The following is a 13,688-nucleotide window of genomic DNA, read 5'->3' on the forward strand; positions in this document are numbered from 1 at the left end:
ATTTAAAAAGTAAGGATTAAGTACATTATACATGGTTGTGATTATACCAGTAGAACTGAAGCACAGTGGAAATAACACTTTAGAACTGCAGACAGAAATGTAACCTCAAGGGACATGATATATTAGCCCTTGTGGATATGTGATCCATACAGAAAGGAAAAAGGAAATATAAAAAATAGTTTATTGTTAGATGTACAGACATATGAAGTGATTTCTCGTTTTACTCCTATTGTGTATGAGAAACTAGGAAGAGAGTGCTGACGATATACCTGAAACTTTGTTTCTCGGAAATCGAATCTGATCCAATAGCCTTTTTTTTTCAGGTCTGCTGTTACAGTATGTTATAGGATAATACCAAAAGACCGATTATTGTTAATGATATGATGATGATATCTGCAGGCCTTATTGAGAAATGGGGGCTAATTTGTGTTCAGTGCTGTCCAGGGAAACCACGGAGATGTGGAAGAACAAATGATTTATTATTTATTTTTTGAGCTATTACTGAGTGGTTTCAAAGTCCGAGCACAATCTAATTCTGTTCAGATAGATCAGCCATGGAGCAAGACATTGTTCATGGGCAGGAATGCCGCGAATTTTTCAGTTTTGTCAGAATCAAAGTTTTTCACAGGAAATGACTGATCTTTGGAGGATATTTTAAACTGAAATTTTCAAAAGAAACCACATTTTTCCTGCTTTGGTTGAACAAATGATTCCACTGAAATTCGACGTAGAGCGTGAATGTTAAATCACAGCCCCCATTCTCCTACAGGACGAAAGCTCCGGTCTCTCTTATCTCCCTGTATCTTTGTTCCCTGTCCAGACCCCGTATCCCGTGAGCATCCCGTGAATACTTCCCTGCTCCAGCCCCGCGTTCCCGAGGTGCCTGCTGGAGAAGGAGCAGATGCTCTGGCTCGGGCCGAAGCAGGGCATCGCGCTCGGAGGGCTGCTGAACCCAGCCCTGCGCCGGGGGAGGAGGCTCTGGCCAAGAGGAACATCTTGAAACGCTTGGCAAGACTTTTTTTTTTGCCGACGTGGCGTAAAAAGACTGCACGTGCCTCTGCAGGTATGAGCTGGGCTCTAGGAAAGCTTTGGACTTTGGCTGGAACCAGATGGTTGGTTTTAAACACATTCACTGGAGAAGGACGATTAAAAGAACAAAACCAACGCGCGAAGCAAACCTCACACTGTCGACTTCCAGTTCAATGTACATGAGTTTAGAAAAACAGCCTATATCTAACGCCTGGTTTTAAAGGGAACGGTTTTATTCTTAATTACAGTAAACATGGATGAGGACTTATTTCTAACTATTAGTTTATTAACACAGTGGGAAACAAATAGTTCTGGGAAATTGCACTTGAAAAATACATCGACTATAATTAGATGTAAATTAATTAGCACTTAGTATGACACACTAATGAGACAGAAGGTTGGTTTTTTTTCATTGCAAACTTCTACTTCTATCATAGCTAATCAAAGTATTTTAATATTACGAAGTCTCAAAAAGTAGGAAATAATTTATTGTTTGAAAGCATAAAGATTCTTGTAAAAAAAAGCTTTCATCAAGAACTTTAATAATTTTAGAACTCTTTTATGTTGTCCTAGCCGAAAAGTAGGTAAAAAAAGTTTTCTTGTCTGCCTCTGATTTTTTTTTAAAAAGCTTGTGTAATATCTTTCTCCATAGTGTGTTGATACAGAAAGTAGCACAACATTTTCTACTTTTAAAGCGTTCCCATCACTCCACCTGCTTTAGCTCTCAGAGTTCAGAAGATTGAAAAAGGTTCCCAGCAGAGTTTTAACCTGAATGGAAACTCTTAATAAGCAGGGATGAAGGCTCCAACCCACCTCTGCCAAAATAACGATGTCGCTCTGCCAGGCTGAGGGCTAAGCAGAGCTCAACAGCGACTAGGGGAAGACTTTAGCTTAAAAATGAGAATTGTGTCTTGGTTCTTGCAAGGAGAGAGGCGTAGGCGGGGTCTACTTGGGGGGGGAGAGGGGGTTCAACTTGCTTTTTGGGATGTTAAGGCAGCTCCTCCAGGGTTATCCTGGAGAACTTGGTTCCACTAGCTGAAAGCCTCGTGTCCAAACCACCACTGAGCCACCGATGCTGTGGCCGTCACAAGATAAATTAAGACTTAAAGAGGTTTTAACAGTTTGGTTGAGATCTCCCACCACCAGTGAGCCAAGATTTCCAAATCACGATTTGTTTTTTTCTTCTCACCGCTTCTCTAGTCTTCTGGTAGCAGAGATTTTCTGGACAAAGACGACAGGTATACTCAAAGGAACCTACAGGAATTAGATGCTCCTCTCTCACTGCACCTAATTCATCCAAGGGCAACCGGGTACCTCATTCTCATATGGCTTGGTCGAGTGGTCGCTAAAATCAACATGAGTACAATTAAATTAAACTACCTTTGAGTCAGGCCCTTGAGCGTTGAGATTCCAAGCCTAAGAGTAAAAAATGAAAGCAGGAATTTAAAAGAAAAAAAATAATTCAGGCTTTTTTAGAAACATACAGAAGCAAAGGGTACAAACTAGTTCCCCCCTTAGGTGATGCATAGAGTTTTCTGTGGGCTCTCTGCACGCAAGTAGATTCATCATTACAAAATAAATTAAATTAGGTCGAACCATCATTTCCATCTAAAAGCAACTATACCTTGCACCATGCGGCACTTATTCATAATAAAAAGAGTTTAATAAATATCTCATAAACGGTGATTATTTTTGTTCTATTTTAAAAAATACAAAGTTGTCATCCGTTCTGTTAACACTCAGTTCCCATTGCTGCAGGAAGTTTTGCTAGTCCGAACGTATTAGCTTCTCGTTTTCTTACGCACATTGCTTAGATATCTTAGTTTCCAGTAGCGTTAGTGTTGCACTTGTGAAGCAGTAAGGAAAACAGGAATGCAGTCGCAGGGAACCGGCGGCTTCGCCTGCCTGGGCCACCCCGGCTCAGCTCTGCTTCTCGCTCCTGCTCTAAGTAGTCTACAGGGGCTCCTGACAGACAGCACTCAGCACCTCGCCGGATCAGGCACTAGGGCTAGTCGAAATGAGAATTCAAGTTTTCTAAATGTTAGGCAAGAAATGATATTTGCAAATATGCTCAAGTCCCACCTATTTTAATCCTTCCCTTTCTAGGTGTTTCAAGATGCACCCACCCTCTTCTCCCCGACCTGCGCTGCCCGGAGGGACGCCTTACACCCAGAGATGGGAGACCCCCTTACCACCCCATCGGGGAGTCTGCAATGCTCAGTCCGTGGGTGCTCTACGGTTTCAGTAGCACAGGTCAGTTTCAGTGTTGCCTTCAAAAATATTTTCTTTTTTTCTTTTTTTTTCTTTTCTTTTTTTTTTTTTTTTGAAAGAGGCAAAGCTTATGCTGTGTCAAAGGAAAGTCTCTCACTTGAAGAGTAGTTCGTATTCATCCTTGGGCTTGGTTATAAATTATATTTGCAAGTTTGTATTAAGGGATCTCAATTTTAGAGAAAAAAAAGTCATACAACAATTTTTTCTGTAATCCTTTAAAACACACCAGTGGCAACTCCTTTGCAGTTTCTCCAAGGCTTTGTACACACTACAAAAGTGCAGGAACATGAACCGCCTTCATCTCATGACACCAAGAACTGAAAGAAACAAACTTCAAATAGCTTCAGAAAAAGCTACGAGCATGTAATATCTTTATGTTGGTCCAGAAGATCTCCACACACGCCACAATTAAAGAGGTGAGAGGGTATTTTAACATCGCTCCTTCTCGTTCATGACAGTATCCATTCTGTTTCAGTATTTCTTCAAAAAGCGCGAGGAAGGAAGGTACTTCAAACAGGCGTTGTTCTCCTGTTGACCATGTTGACATGGAGTCCTTCCTTAAACTCCTTCTGAAGGAAGTTGTGAACCTGCAGAAAACTGGCTTCTTGGTCTGCGTTGTAGCTGGCAGCCGTTGTAACCTTCAAAGGCTCTCTGGAAAGAGTGTACATGGAAATTTCGTTCATGGGAATGGTGCTTGCTATCTTCATGCCAACTGGAGAAATGTCTCTAGATGGAGAAGGCTCTGTAGATCGAGAACTGGATCTGGACCTCCGCCTCCTGTACCTATAACTGGGCATCCTGGCATAAGGAGAACTGGAAGAAGTCTTAAGGAATTCCCTCTTGGTCTTAAACCTCAGCTCTTTGTTCTTCTCAATATAAATGTTCACAGCCAGAACACCTATGGTTTCGGCCACAATAAAAGACAAGGCTCCAAAATAAAAAGACCAACCATAGTTGTAATGGTTCTTTTTGTCCTCATCTCGCTTGTCGCTTGGGTCACCCGCATTGCTTGATATGTAGACAATGATCCCTATGATATTACTTAGTCCTAGAGAGAGAAAAACATAAATCAGCTGTTATGTGGCTGGGAAGAGAAAATTCAAGCCACGTTACTTTCGGGACCTGTACAGTTAAAGGATTATGAGCAGGAAATTTTATTACATTTATTTACTCTTTCATTTATCTCAAGATTTAATTTGTTCTTGAAAAACAAAGAGGAGACCCACATCAGGGTCACATATGCTTGCATGGATCCCAAAATATTCAGCAGGATTTGTCCCCATCTCTTTGTCACGGTGGGAAAGAAGGAGCTTATGGGAGCTCGCTAATATTGTTAGTGGGATTCTAACATTCGGAATAATAATAAAAATGCATTTTGAGCTCAGGGCTGCATCTGTTCACCTTGATCAAGATAAGTTCTCTTCCACCTTGCTGAATTTTCATCTAAATGCAGCATGCTTAATCCGAGCTTCAGGGGAAGCTATTAACAATGTACCTGACTCTCTCAGATGTTTCTAGTTTGAAAAACGGTCTCACCCCTCACAGGTGAAAACTTTCTGCCATCATATAAAAGAAAAAAAAGAAAAAGGCCCTGGATGTAAGAGGCACCTGATTCATCTAACGTTTAATACATTTTAAATAGTGTAGAACCTGCTTGTTACTGACTTCAGCCTCCTTTTCCAGGAAAACGAAAAGCTTTTCTGGAATATATTTATTGCAGAGCTTCAAAAACATAGTTTTGTCTTAAGAAATGGGTCCAGTGTCCTCGATCCAGGAAAAGGTACAGGGAGAGAGCTGCCAACAGTCGTTTTCAGTTTTAAAAGGCAGCACTTCTTAAGGACTCAATTTAAGGAGAACATACCTGCTGCAACAAAGAGAATCCCAGCGCTGAGAATAATGTTGTTTTTGCTGTTGTAAATCCTTCCTGCTCCGACACAGAGTCCTCCCAGCAGCAGCAGTATTGTGCTGAGGATGGGGAACACACTGGAGGCACGGACGATGCCTGGAGGGGAGACAGGTAGAAAGCCAAGACAGGCAGGAATCATTTCAGACGCCGCCTCGGGTGCGAGTGTGGAGATTACAAAGTCTCAACCCCCCCCGGCTTTTGCTGGAATTATCATTGATGATGCATTTCTGGGCATGTTTTTTGGGAGCTGAGGCCACGGGCAGGTGGCCAACGTGTCACAGACACTCTCAACTGAGTAGCTTAAATCTTCTGAGCTTTCTCCTAGGAAGTCCAGCGTTATGGCCATTACCTGATGCCACCACGTACAGAACACTTGTGACAAAGCACGAGGTAAGTGACAGTAAGACCCGGCACCACACAGTGAGCGGCACTGGAAGATTCATGAGCTGGCTACGAACCCTACAAGGTTTGGGGATGGCTTGAGCAGGATCTGTTCCTTGGTACACGCAGAAGGTGAGAAAATTACAGCTCTCGAAGTCTGCAGCATTCGCGTTACCAGCGAGCACAGCTAATAACCCCTTTTTCTTTTGTTGAGCATTAAGGACATTGAAACCTTTCCGATTTCTAAGGAAGATACTTTAACAAGTGTGTCTCAGATGTTTGTGTTTAGTTTCCTGACAGCTAAGTAGAGTAATTTAAAATTCTATATGCTTCAGTCCATTCACCGGGATGGGCTATAAAGTCCCTGAAAAAAATTAAAAACAAGCCAGCTTTCAAAGTCGTGTCACTACAAGACTAAGCAGCAATTGAAAAGGAAGCGGCAGGGAGGGAACAAAAGGGATGAGAAAGAATAAACAGGCACAAGAAGAGAGAAGTCTGTACTGTAAAAACCAAAGGGGCAGAACCCGGTAGGCGTTCCTGGAAGGCAGAGTGAGTTCTGTTGTTACAGAGAGAGGATTTTTTGCAAGAAGGGGAGTTAAGATGCTGAATACTGCTGTGGAAAACAGGATCGTCCCAAAGCTGGGGACTGTGGAAAGGCAAAGGCGCACGGGGAGTCCCGGCAGGTACCGGGGCGTGGGGATGCCCACGGTGGCTGGGGGGTCAGAGGCTGCTGTCACGGAGGGGTGGAAGCCCCACAGCGCACCGGGAGGACATGGGGACCCCCGGGGCTGCGCGCGCGGAGAGGATAAAGCCGCCATCTGGACCGCTCTGCTGATGCGGTGCCGTTAGCGACGTGGCTCTCCCGGGTGCCATCTTCCTGGCTGACACGCACAGCGAGCGGCGCCCGTTTCCCGAGGAGAAACGGCCAGATGTTACAGCTGATGCTTTCTCATTTTACTTTTGATGGCCATGGCGTTCCCAATTCCGTGAATTGCTTCCTAACGATTCCCCTGGTAACTGGTGGCAAAACTCCCGCTGACTGCAAGAGGGACAGGGCCGGGCATTTAATAACAGCATTGCTTTTGTGCGCGCCGCAAAGCCCCCAGGAGCCCCAGCTACGGGCCCAGCCCTCGTTAGGGTGGTGCAAACATCAAATGAAAAAGACAGTCCCTGCCTGGGAAGCTTATGCCTGTATCGATCGCAATGCCTTATGCCTCGCAACAGCGAGGAAAGTCCGTCTCCTACCAGAACCGGCAGCGCCACTGCGCGCGTCCTTTACAGACGGGCTATTTTCTAACCGGCTCTAAGCCCAGTTCAGTCGGACGCATTACTATTCAGACAGTGCCTTGCAATAATTGGCAAATCCAAGTAAGGAGGGTGTAAGGTCTCTAATCAAAGCCTGTTGAGTGCCGAGAGCCCGCTCCGTTGTCCCGGGTGTATCCCCACGTGTGTGATACGAAGGAACAGCACTTCGACTTTTGGGTCAGTTTTCAGAGTCAGTTATTAGAAGAAGATTCAATGTCAGTCTCTGCTGCAGGAGATGAAGGTGCCCCAAATCACTGTCTGTCTGGTTTTGTCTTGGCAAAAGGCAGCACGGGCTTAAAATCTACTGTGGCCCACCCTTTCTGGTCGTTGTTTCCTGTATTTCATGGTCATGCTGTTTATAATGATTTCAATTAAATCAAAGAGCTTTCCTAAAATGGTTCAGTGACATCCTCAGAAGGAACTTGCCAGACATGCCAAATGTAGGGGGTGGGTTGTTCTACTTGTAGCAATAATCTCCAGAGATAATTTTTCTATATTAGGTAATTAATGTGAAGAGAAACTAAACAAACAGTGGTGTTCTTCCTGTAAAGCCCTACAGAATATTTTTTCCTACAACGAGTACTTTTAGCTCTGAAATTTAAAGGAATGCTCATAGGTAGCATGCAGATTTTACATATATCTCCCAATACGGGTAATAAAATGACAGCACATCCAAAAACATTAAGGCAATCTGGTTTCTGCTTTCTCCCCTGCTTTTTTTTTTTTTCCTTTTCCTTGTTTACTGTCCTGTCTGTTTGCATCGGCTGTTCTTCACCGCTATGTGTTGTGACACCTCCTTCGGTGGAGCGCTTTTATTCTCCTCCCAAAGGCAGGAGCCAAGCAACCGGCTTTAAAATTGGGATGCGATGCATGGGTGCTATAGCATGCAGGGAATGGGTATGCAGCGGGGATGCTGCGGCATGCAGGGAACGGATATAAAGTGGGGATGCTACAGCATGCAGAGAATGGATATACAGCGCGGATGCTATAGCACGCAGGGAAGAAGTGTGTGAAAGCGTAGACGTGCCCCTGGTGCAGGGTCCTCAGTCCCCCTCCTCACGGCCGCAGAGCTCTGGTGTCCTCACGCGTGTGGGGACGGTGAGCATGGCCGAAACCCCCTCTTCTGCGGAGGGAGAGGTGCGGGTGCTTCCTGCGGCGCTGGGAGGGAGCAGGTTGGTTTCCGTGTGCCTGTGGAAACGCAGGAGAGGAGGGAAGCCGGAGCACACGCGTGCGGTTGGGGGATGCTCGCAGCAGCCCCGGGGACCGCTCGGGCTCTCTGTGCGTGGCAGCGATGCCTCTGCCACTTGCTGGAGCTCTGCACAGCCATGTGAAGGGGATTTTTTTTTTTTTTTTTTTTATTTAAGCAGACAGGCTGGCATGTGTTGTCATAGGGAAGGCTGAACAGGAGGGGTCTTGTCTGAGCTCCTGTGCACGTGTCAGTTGTCACTGGGGCTGTCGTTCACTTGCTTTTGCAGCGAGCAGCCTGAATGCCGAAGGGCAAAATCCAAACTCCTGCTCCTACCCACACCCAGGATGAAAGTCTCCTAAAATCAGTCATTTTTTCACTGATTTCAATAGGGTTTTGGACCGGGGCACAATTCTGCTACAACCATAATGTTTACATTCATCTCAAACCTATAAAGGGGGCTCCAGGAAAGCCGGGGAGGGACTCTATCAGGGAGGGGAGCCACAGGACAAGGGGCGATGGTTTTAAACTGAAAGAGGGCGGATTTAGACTAGATCTCAGGAAGAAATTTTCCACTGTGAGGGGGGTGAGCCCCTGGCCCAGGGTGCCCAGAGAAGCTGTGGCTGCCCCATCCCTGGAGGGGTTCAAGGCCAGGTTGGCCGGGGCTTGGAGCAACCTGGGCTGGTGGGAGGTGTCCCTGCCCAGGGCAGGGGGTGGCACTGGGGGGGCTTTAAGGTCCCTTCCCACCCAAACCAGTCTGTGATTCTATATTATATTGTTCACCGTGGAGCAGGCTGAGACCCCTCATGCACACAAGATGCACACGGCGTTGGTACCTTCGTCTAAGCCAGACTGGAGAAATAAGGGTTACCCCCAACGTGGCACTCCAGGAGACTTCTGCCAAGAAACGGCTACGAAGCACGGTGAACGATACGGAGACAGCAGATTGCAAAGGTGTTTCACAGAGGGCAAACACGGGACGGAAGCTCTCGCGTCTCCTTTGAAACAGGATGCAAAGATCCCCTCGTCTGTGTCTAGTTAGACAATGACCTGATCCCTATTACATATACGTATGAGCTCATTGCTTCTGGATTTAGCTACATAACCTTTCAGTAATCTCTAAATCAACCACACGCATTTTAAGTGGAGCTGCAGTTTTTCTCGTAAAAGTTGAAGCAGAGGAGCCCTGTGACCTGCGCGCAGCACGCGAGGACGAGCTCCGGGGAGCCGCTGAGGCCCGATCTTGGAGAAGGCGTAAAGGCTTGGACTGACTTGTTTTTAAGGTCTGTACTTAGTCACTTTGGAAAACAGCTTTTAGGGAACACCCGTCACAAGTAAACTTACAAACAATTCACTAATCTCATGTCTTACAGCGGAGCTGTAGACTGTTTTTCCCAGTTCTAGCTTTTCTCCAAATAATGAAGGCATCGTACATTTTCATCAAGATGCTACTTAATTCTTCTTTCCTTTACAGTCCTTTTACTAGTGATGTTTCTTTCCTTAAAGCTGACTTTGCATCAATTTAACATTAGTTCCAAAGCTTTGTATGAAAGATAAATGCGGCCGTGCTCACAGTGATAGTCGGCCTTCGCCTGAGCGCCGAAATCATGTCACCCAAGCGCCACGACTGATCTAAGTTGGCAAGAGTCAAGATGAAAAAAAATCTGGGTTTTCTGGTAAAGTGTACTTTTCGGAGATTTTTATTTTTTCTTCTTGTCTTAGCAACCAGAAAGTGTTTCCCACGGGCGAGCAGAAGGGCAGGGTGGCTCTCCAAGTGGAGTTTCAGGTAATTAATAGCATACAATCGAGGAGTGTTTTGCCTTGCCGGGTGTATCAGGCAGCAGCGTCACTCACCGCTCCCTGAAGCTCTCCCAACACCTTGTGAACTGCAGCCCCTTCCTCTGGTAACGGGCATCGCCCCCAGCCTGGCGGGTCAGCTCTTTTGTTCCAAAGGAAAACTAGGCAAGGCGTCCTCGGGGGAGGGGGGAGTCTAACGCCGACTTTGCAGGATTCATGAAGGTTCACACTCAGGTTCCAAGACCATCAGCTGAGCAAACGGTCGTCCGAAGAGATGAAACAATTTCCCGTATTTCAAGCACCAGGCTGGCGGATGAAATTACTTCTGTGCGGGATTACGCCCCAGCACGGAGCGGCAATGGCAATGGCAATGGCTGGCTGTCCATGCAGGGGACCCACAGCCTGTGTTCATGCCAAGATTGCGCTTTTAGCTGCAGAAATTTCAGCTTCCTTCCTACAATGCAGTAATTTCACTGCAGGGGGAGGTCGCTCAGCAGCTGCAAAGGACCAGGCTTGCACAGGGGTTGGGTTTAAGCATTAGCAAAAGCTTTCGCATGAGCTGAAACCCACTCCTCACACCTCTTTTGATACACTAATCAGAGAAATACTCCCTCTGTAAAATACCCTTGCCAATTTGGGAATGACAGCTGTCGTTTTCATTTGAACAATTTCCATATAATGTTTAGAGAATGGGCCCCACAATCACGTGCGTTCCCCTGGGTGAAGGAAACCCTTGAAATGGGGGGTCCCCGAGGGTCACGGTTGTGGCAGCTGCAGCGTGAACTGGACACATGTCCCCGCTGCTCTGTGCCACCAGGTTTGGGCCCGTGTCTTGCAATGAGTAAGACTCGGACTCTACAGAAGAGAAACCCAGGGACGCCTCTCCGGCCACGTCTGTTAACCCTGTGCACCAGGTGTTACTTTCCACTTACGGAGAAGGTATTCTGAGCTGTCATGGTCGTAGTCGTTGTCTTCAGGGAAGTGGTTGATTCGGAAGCAATGTCCTTTGTAGATTCCTAAATGAAAACAAAGCAAACGTAAAACATAAGGAATAGAACCAGTTAAAGGCACTTCTGCCAGCTCTGTTTTATTTCCTTTTCCTCCCAGGCTGTACAAGTAAATTATTCTCCTGTAGCGTTGATCACTGATTTTTTTAATGCCATCAAGAAACCATCTCTAAGGTCAAGAATTTTGGGCAGATTGGGCTGAGTCCTAGCTGAAGGAAGGGAGAGCCAGGATGCCTGGGCTCTTTTCTTCAGTCTGCCACTAATATCGCTCTCCTGAGTTTTTTTAATCTCTCTGTGCTTTGCTTTATCAGCGCCGTGCTTATCTTACAAGCTCACTGAGTTTGCAAAGCCCCTTTTTGTTCCTAGAGCGAGTGTCACTCTGGGTCCCTGCTCTGTGGCTGGGGCTCCGCAGCAAAGCCGAGTGCCGACCCAGCACCCGTCACCCCTCCTGCCTCGTCCCCGGGGAAGCGCTGGCTCCCCGTATCAGAGCTGAACTGTCTGACGCCTCTTCAATTACTCTCTAGGCTCGGAAAACAAGTCCATAAATCTTTGCCTGCTGCAATTGAAACCCATATGTCCCCCCCAAGGTTGGTTCAGCTTTTAACGGCGTATTTGTTTAGTTAACTGGGAGCCGGTGCAGCCAGTCAGGGCGCGAGCGCGCACTCCTGATACCTGAAGGAACAACGCCAGCGTCGTCCAGATGAACCCTTCGCTCGACTGAACAAGACGAGGTTCAGCGCTTTGTCCATCTGGGTAAAGCTTTACGTTAGCGTTTTGCATTGTTTTCTGTGCCGGTTGTCCACAGCCACATCCCGTCCCAGCTGCAGTAGCGGGGGCTGCCGCTGCGCAGGGACCTCTCCCCAGAGAGCTACTGCGGGAGCCAAGCCCCGAGGTGCGATTCTGCCTTGGTGCTTTCATTATTCATTAACCAGCCTTTCGTGCTCGGGAGCATACATCACGCAGGCTGAGTTATCCTCTGCACAGGAGTTTCGGTGCTTACGGCTTGAGCTGGCAGAAGGATTTAAAAACCATCACTTAATACTACTTTAACAGAAGCACAGCTGCAGTCTGTAGGATATAAATGTGGATTTATTTCACTACCTATTACCAATGATTACAAAGACCTCAAAAGAATTACTAATCCGGAGGATTTCAATTGCACCCTGTGAGTGTCAACTGCAGGTTTGCTACTACAGCGCACTTAATTCTTCCAGTAAATGACGTATCTACTCCAATGGCGGTAACAGCTCAGGCTTTCTCTGCCCAGCACTTCAAAGGCTGTGAACAAGAAGTAAGTGGCTCACGTCACATCTGGAAGTGACAAAACCATCCTGCCCGCCAGGCGGAGGAGGGCACTTCAGCTGGGACTTGCTCCTGCGAAGCGTGTTTGCCCATGCATGCCTCTGCCATCAGCTGGCTTGTTGCTCCTGATGGCTCTGCAGCAAGGCAATCCAAAATCCAGATTTTAAAGATCCCAGTGCTTATTTTTACAGCAGTTCATGCAATGAAACTAACTCACTCCCAGCATAACAGGGCCTCTGAGGCTGGATGGTCATTTCTTTGAGCCTCTTCGTTATGGTGTGCCAATTTAGAAGAAACACATTCAGAGTCTGATTTTTATCCTCTCCTATTAATTAAGGAAAAAAAAATCTAAATAATCTTCTCACCTTAATTTCCTATGAAATAGGTGTTTCAATAACTCTGCTCTTGTGTGTACAGAGGTGGGGCCATCTCTCAGTCCGTTATGTACTTCTCCAGTACCTTCTAAGGTAAGTTGGTTGAATTTATCCAGAGCTGATATAAAAGTGGAAGTATCACAGGTAACCAAGCTCACACAACTTCCTGCGAAGAGGCAGAGGCATGAAGGAGAGAGCTCTGTCTACCGAAGGCTGCCTTGTGAACTCGCGCATTCACAGAGCATGGACCTGGGCACCAGCCCAAATAAATGTTCCACTTCCAGAAACTCAGTTAAGAGACAAGAAGTCTGCGAGACTGAATTGCTCCCCAAGCCTCTTGTGTTTGCAGCACTGATGGACTGATGGAGGGCTTTGGCCTCTGTAAAACGGCCTTATGTTATTTAACTTCTGAATGAAATGGGCCCCTCAGCAGAAGTTTCTCTTACAGGAAGCCACCCCTTCCACCGCAGGACTGAAGCCCCTCAGCAGGGCGGGATGGGCTGGTATCGGCAGCGTCTGGGCTTTTCCTCTTGTATGGTTGGAGACCTTCATTTCCTGCTGCTTATATCTGGAACCTTTCACATGAAAGAGTATTAGCAAGTCTAGCAGAGGTGAAAAAAAAGAGGCTAATTAGCCCCAAACAGAAAATTCTAGATGTGCTTGAGAGTTCCATTCTATTTCCAGTTCTTACGAGTACTGAGATCGGTCATTCTGGACAAATTTTATAGACATAGCAAGTGACTGTGAAATTTGGACCTGTATCAACGCCTGGGAACCCAAAACATTCTTCCCGATATTTTTGCTGTAGTTCCGATCACAGCCATTGGTCCAGGGCCCTCTCCAGTGTCTGTGGTACCGGATAGCTAATAACAGCAGCAGACTGGATAAATTTCTTCCATAAACGTAACAGGTGTCACATAACTCAGCAGCAGCTCATTAAACTCTCAGTGAGGCTTGAAGTCGCTATCAAGAACCCTGGCGATCTACAGGGTACCGAGGCCTCTTCTAATCCACCAAGTATCAGAAACAAAGTCTTGCTAGGAAATGTAACAATACCTTTTTTTCACAATGATGGACTTTGAAACTCAGATTTGGGAAAAATGAAAACTAGCTGGGTGGCAGCTATTCTA

General features: G+C 46.4%; 1 protein-coding gene across 1 annotated transcript in view; it reads right to left on the reverse strand.

Moving 5' to 3' along the window:
* CACNG4 (calcium voltage-gated channel auxiliary subunit gamma 4) overlaps nucleotides 1-13,688 on the reverse strand; it is a 44,446-nt gene continuing 30,758 nt past the window's right edge. Inside the window, exons 2-4 of the mRNA XM_063352056.1 lie at nucleotides 10,808-10,891; nucleotides 5,162-5,302; nucleotides 1-4,348 (exon numbers count right to left, since the gene is read on the reverse strand). Of these exons, the coding sequence (XP_063208126.1) occupies nucleotides 3,810-4,348; nucleotides 5,162-5,302; nucleotides 10,808-10,891 (764 nt within the window). The 3' untranslated portion in view covers nucleotides 1-3,809. The remainder of the gene's footprint in view (nucleotides 4,349-5,161; nucleotides 5,303-10,807; nucleotides 10,892-13,688) is intronic.

This window comes from Chroicocephalus ridibundus, chromosome 14 (assembly GCF_963924245.1).
Source record: "Chroicocephalus ridibundus chromosome 14, bChrRid1.1, whole genome shotgun sequence".
In the NCBI taxonomy this organism is placed as follows: Eukaryota; Metazoa; Chordata; class Aves; order Charadriiformes; family Laridae; genus Chroicocephalus; species Chroicocephalus ridibundus.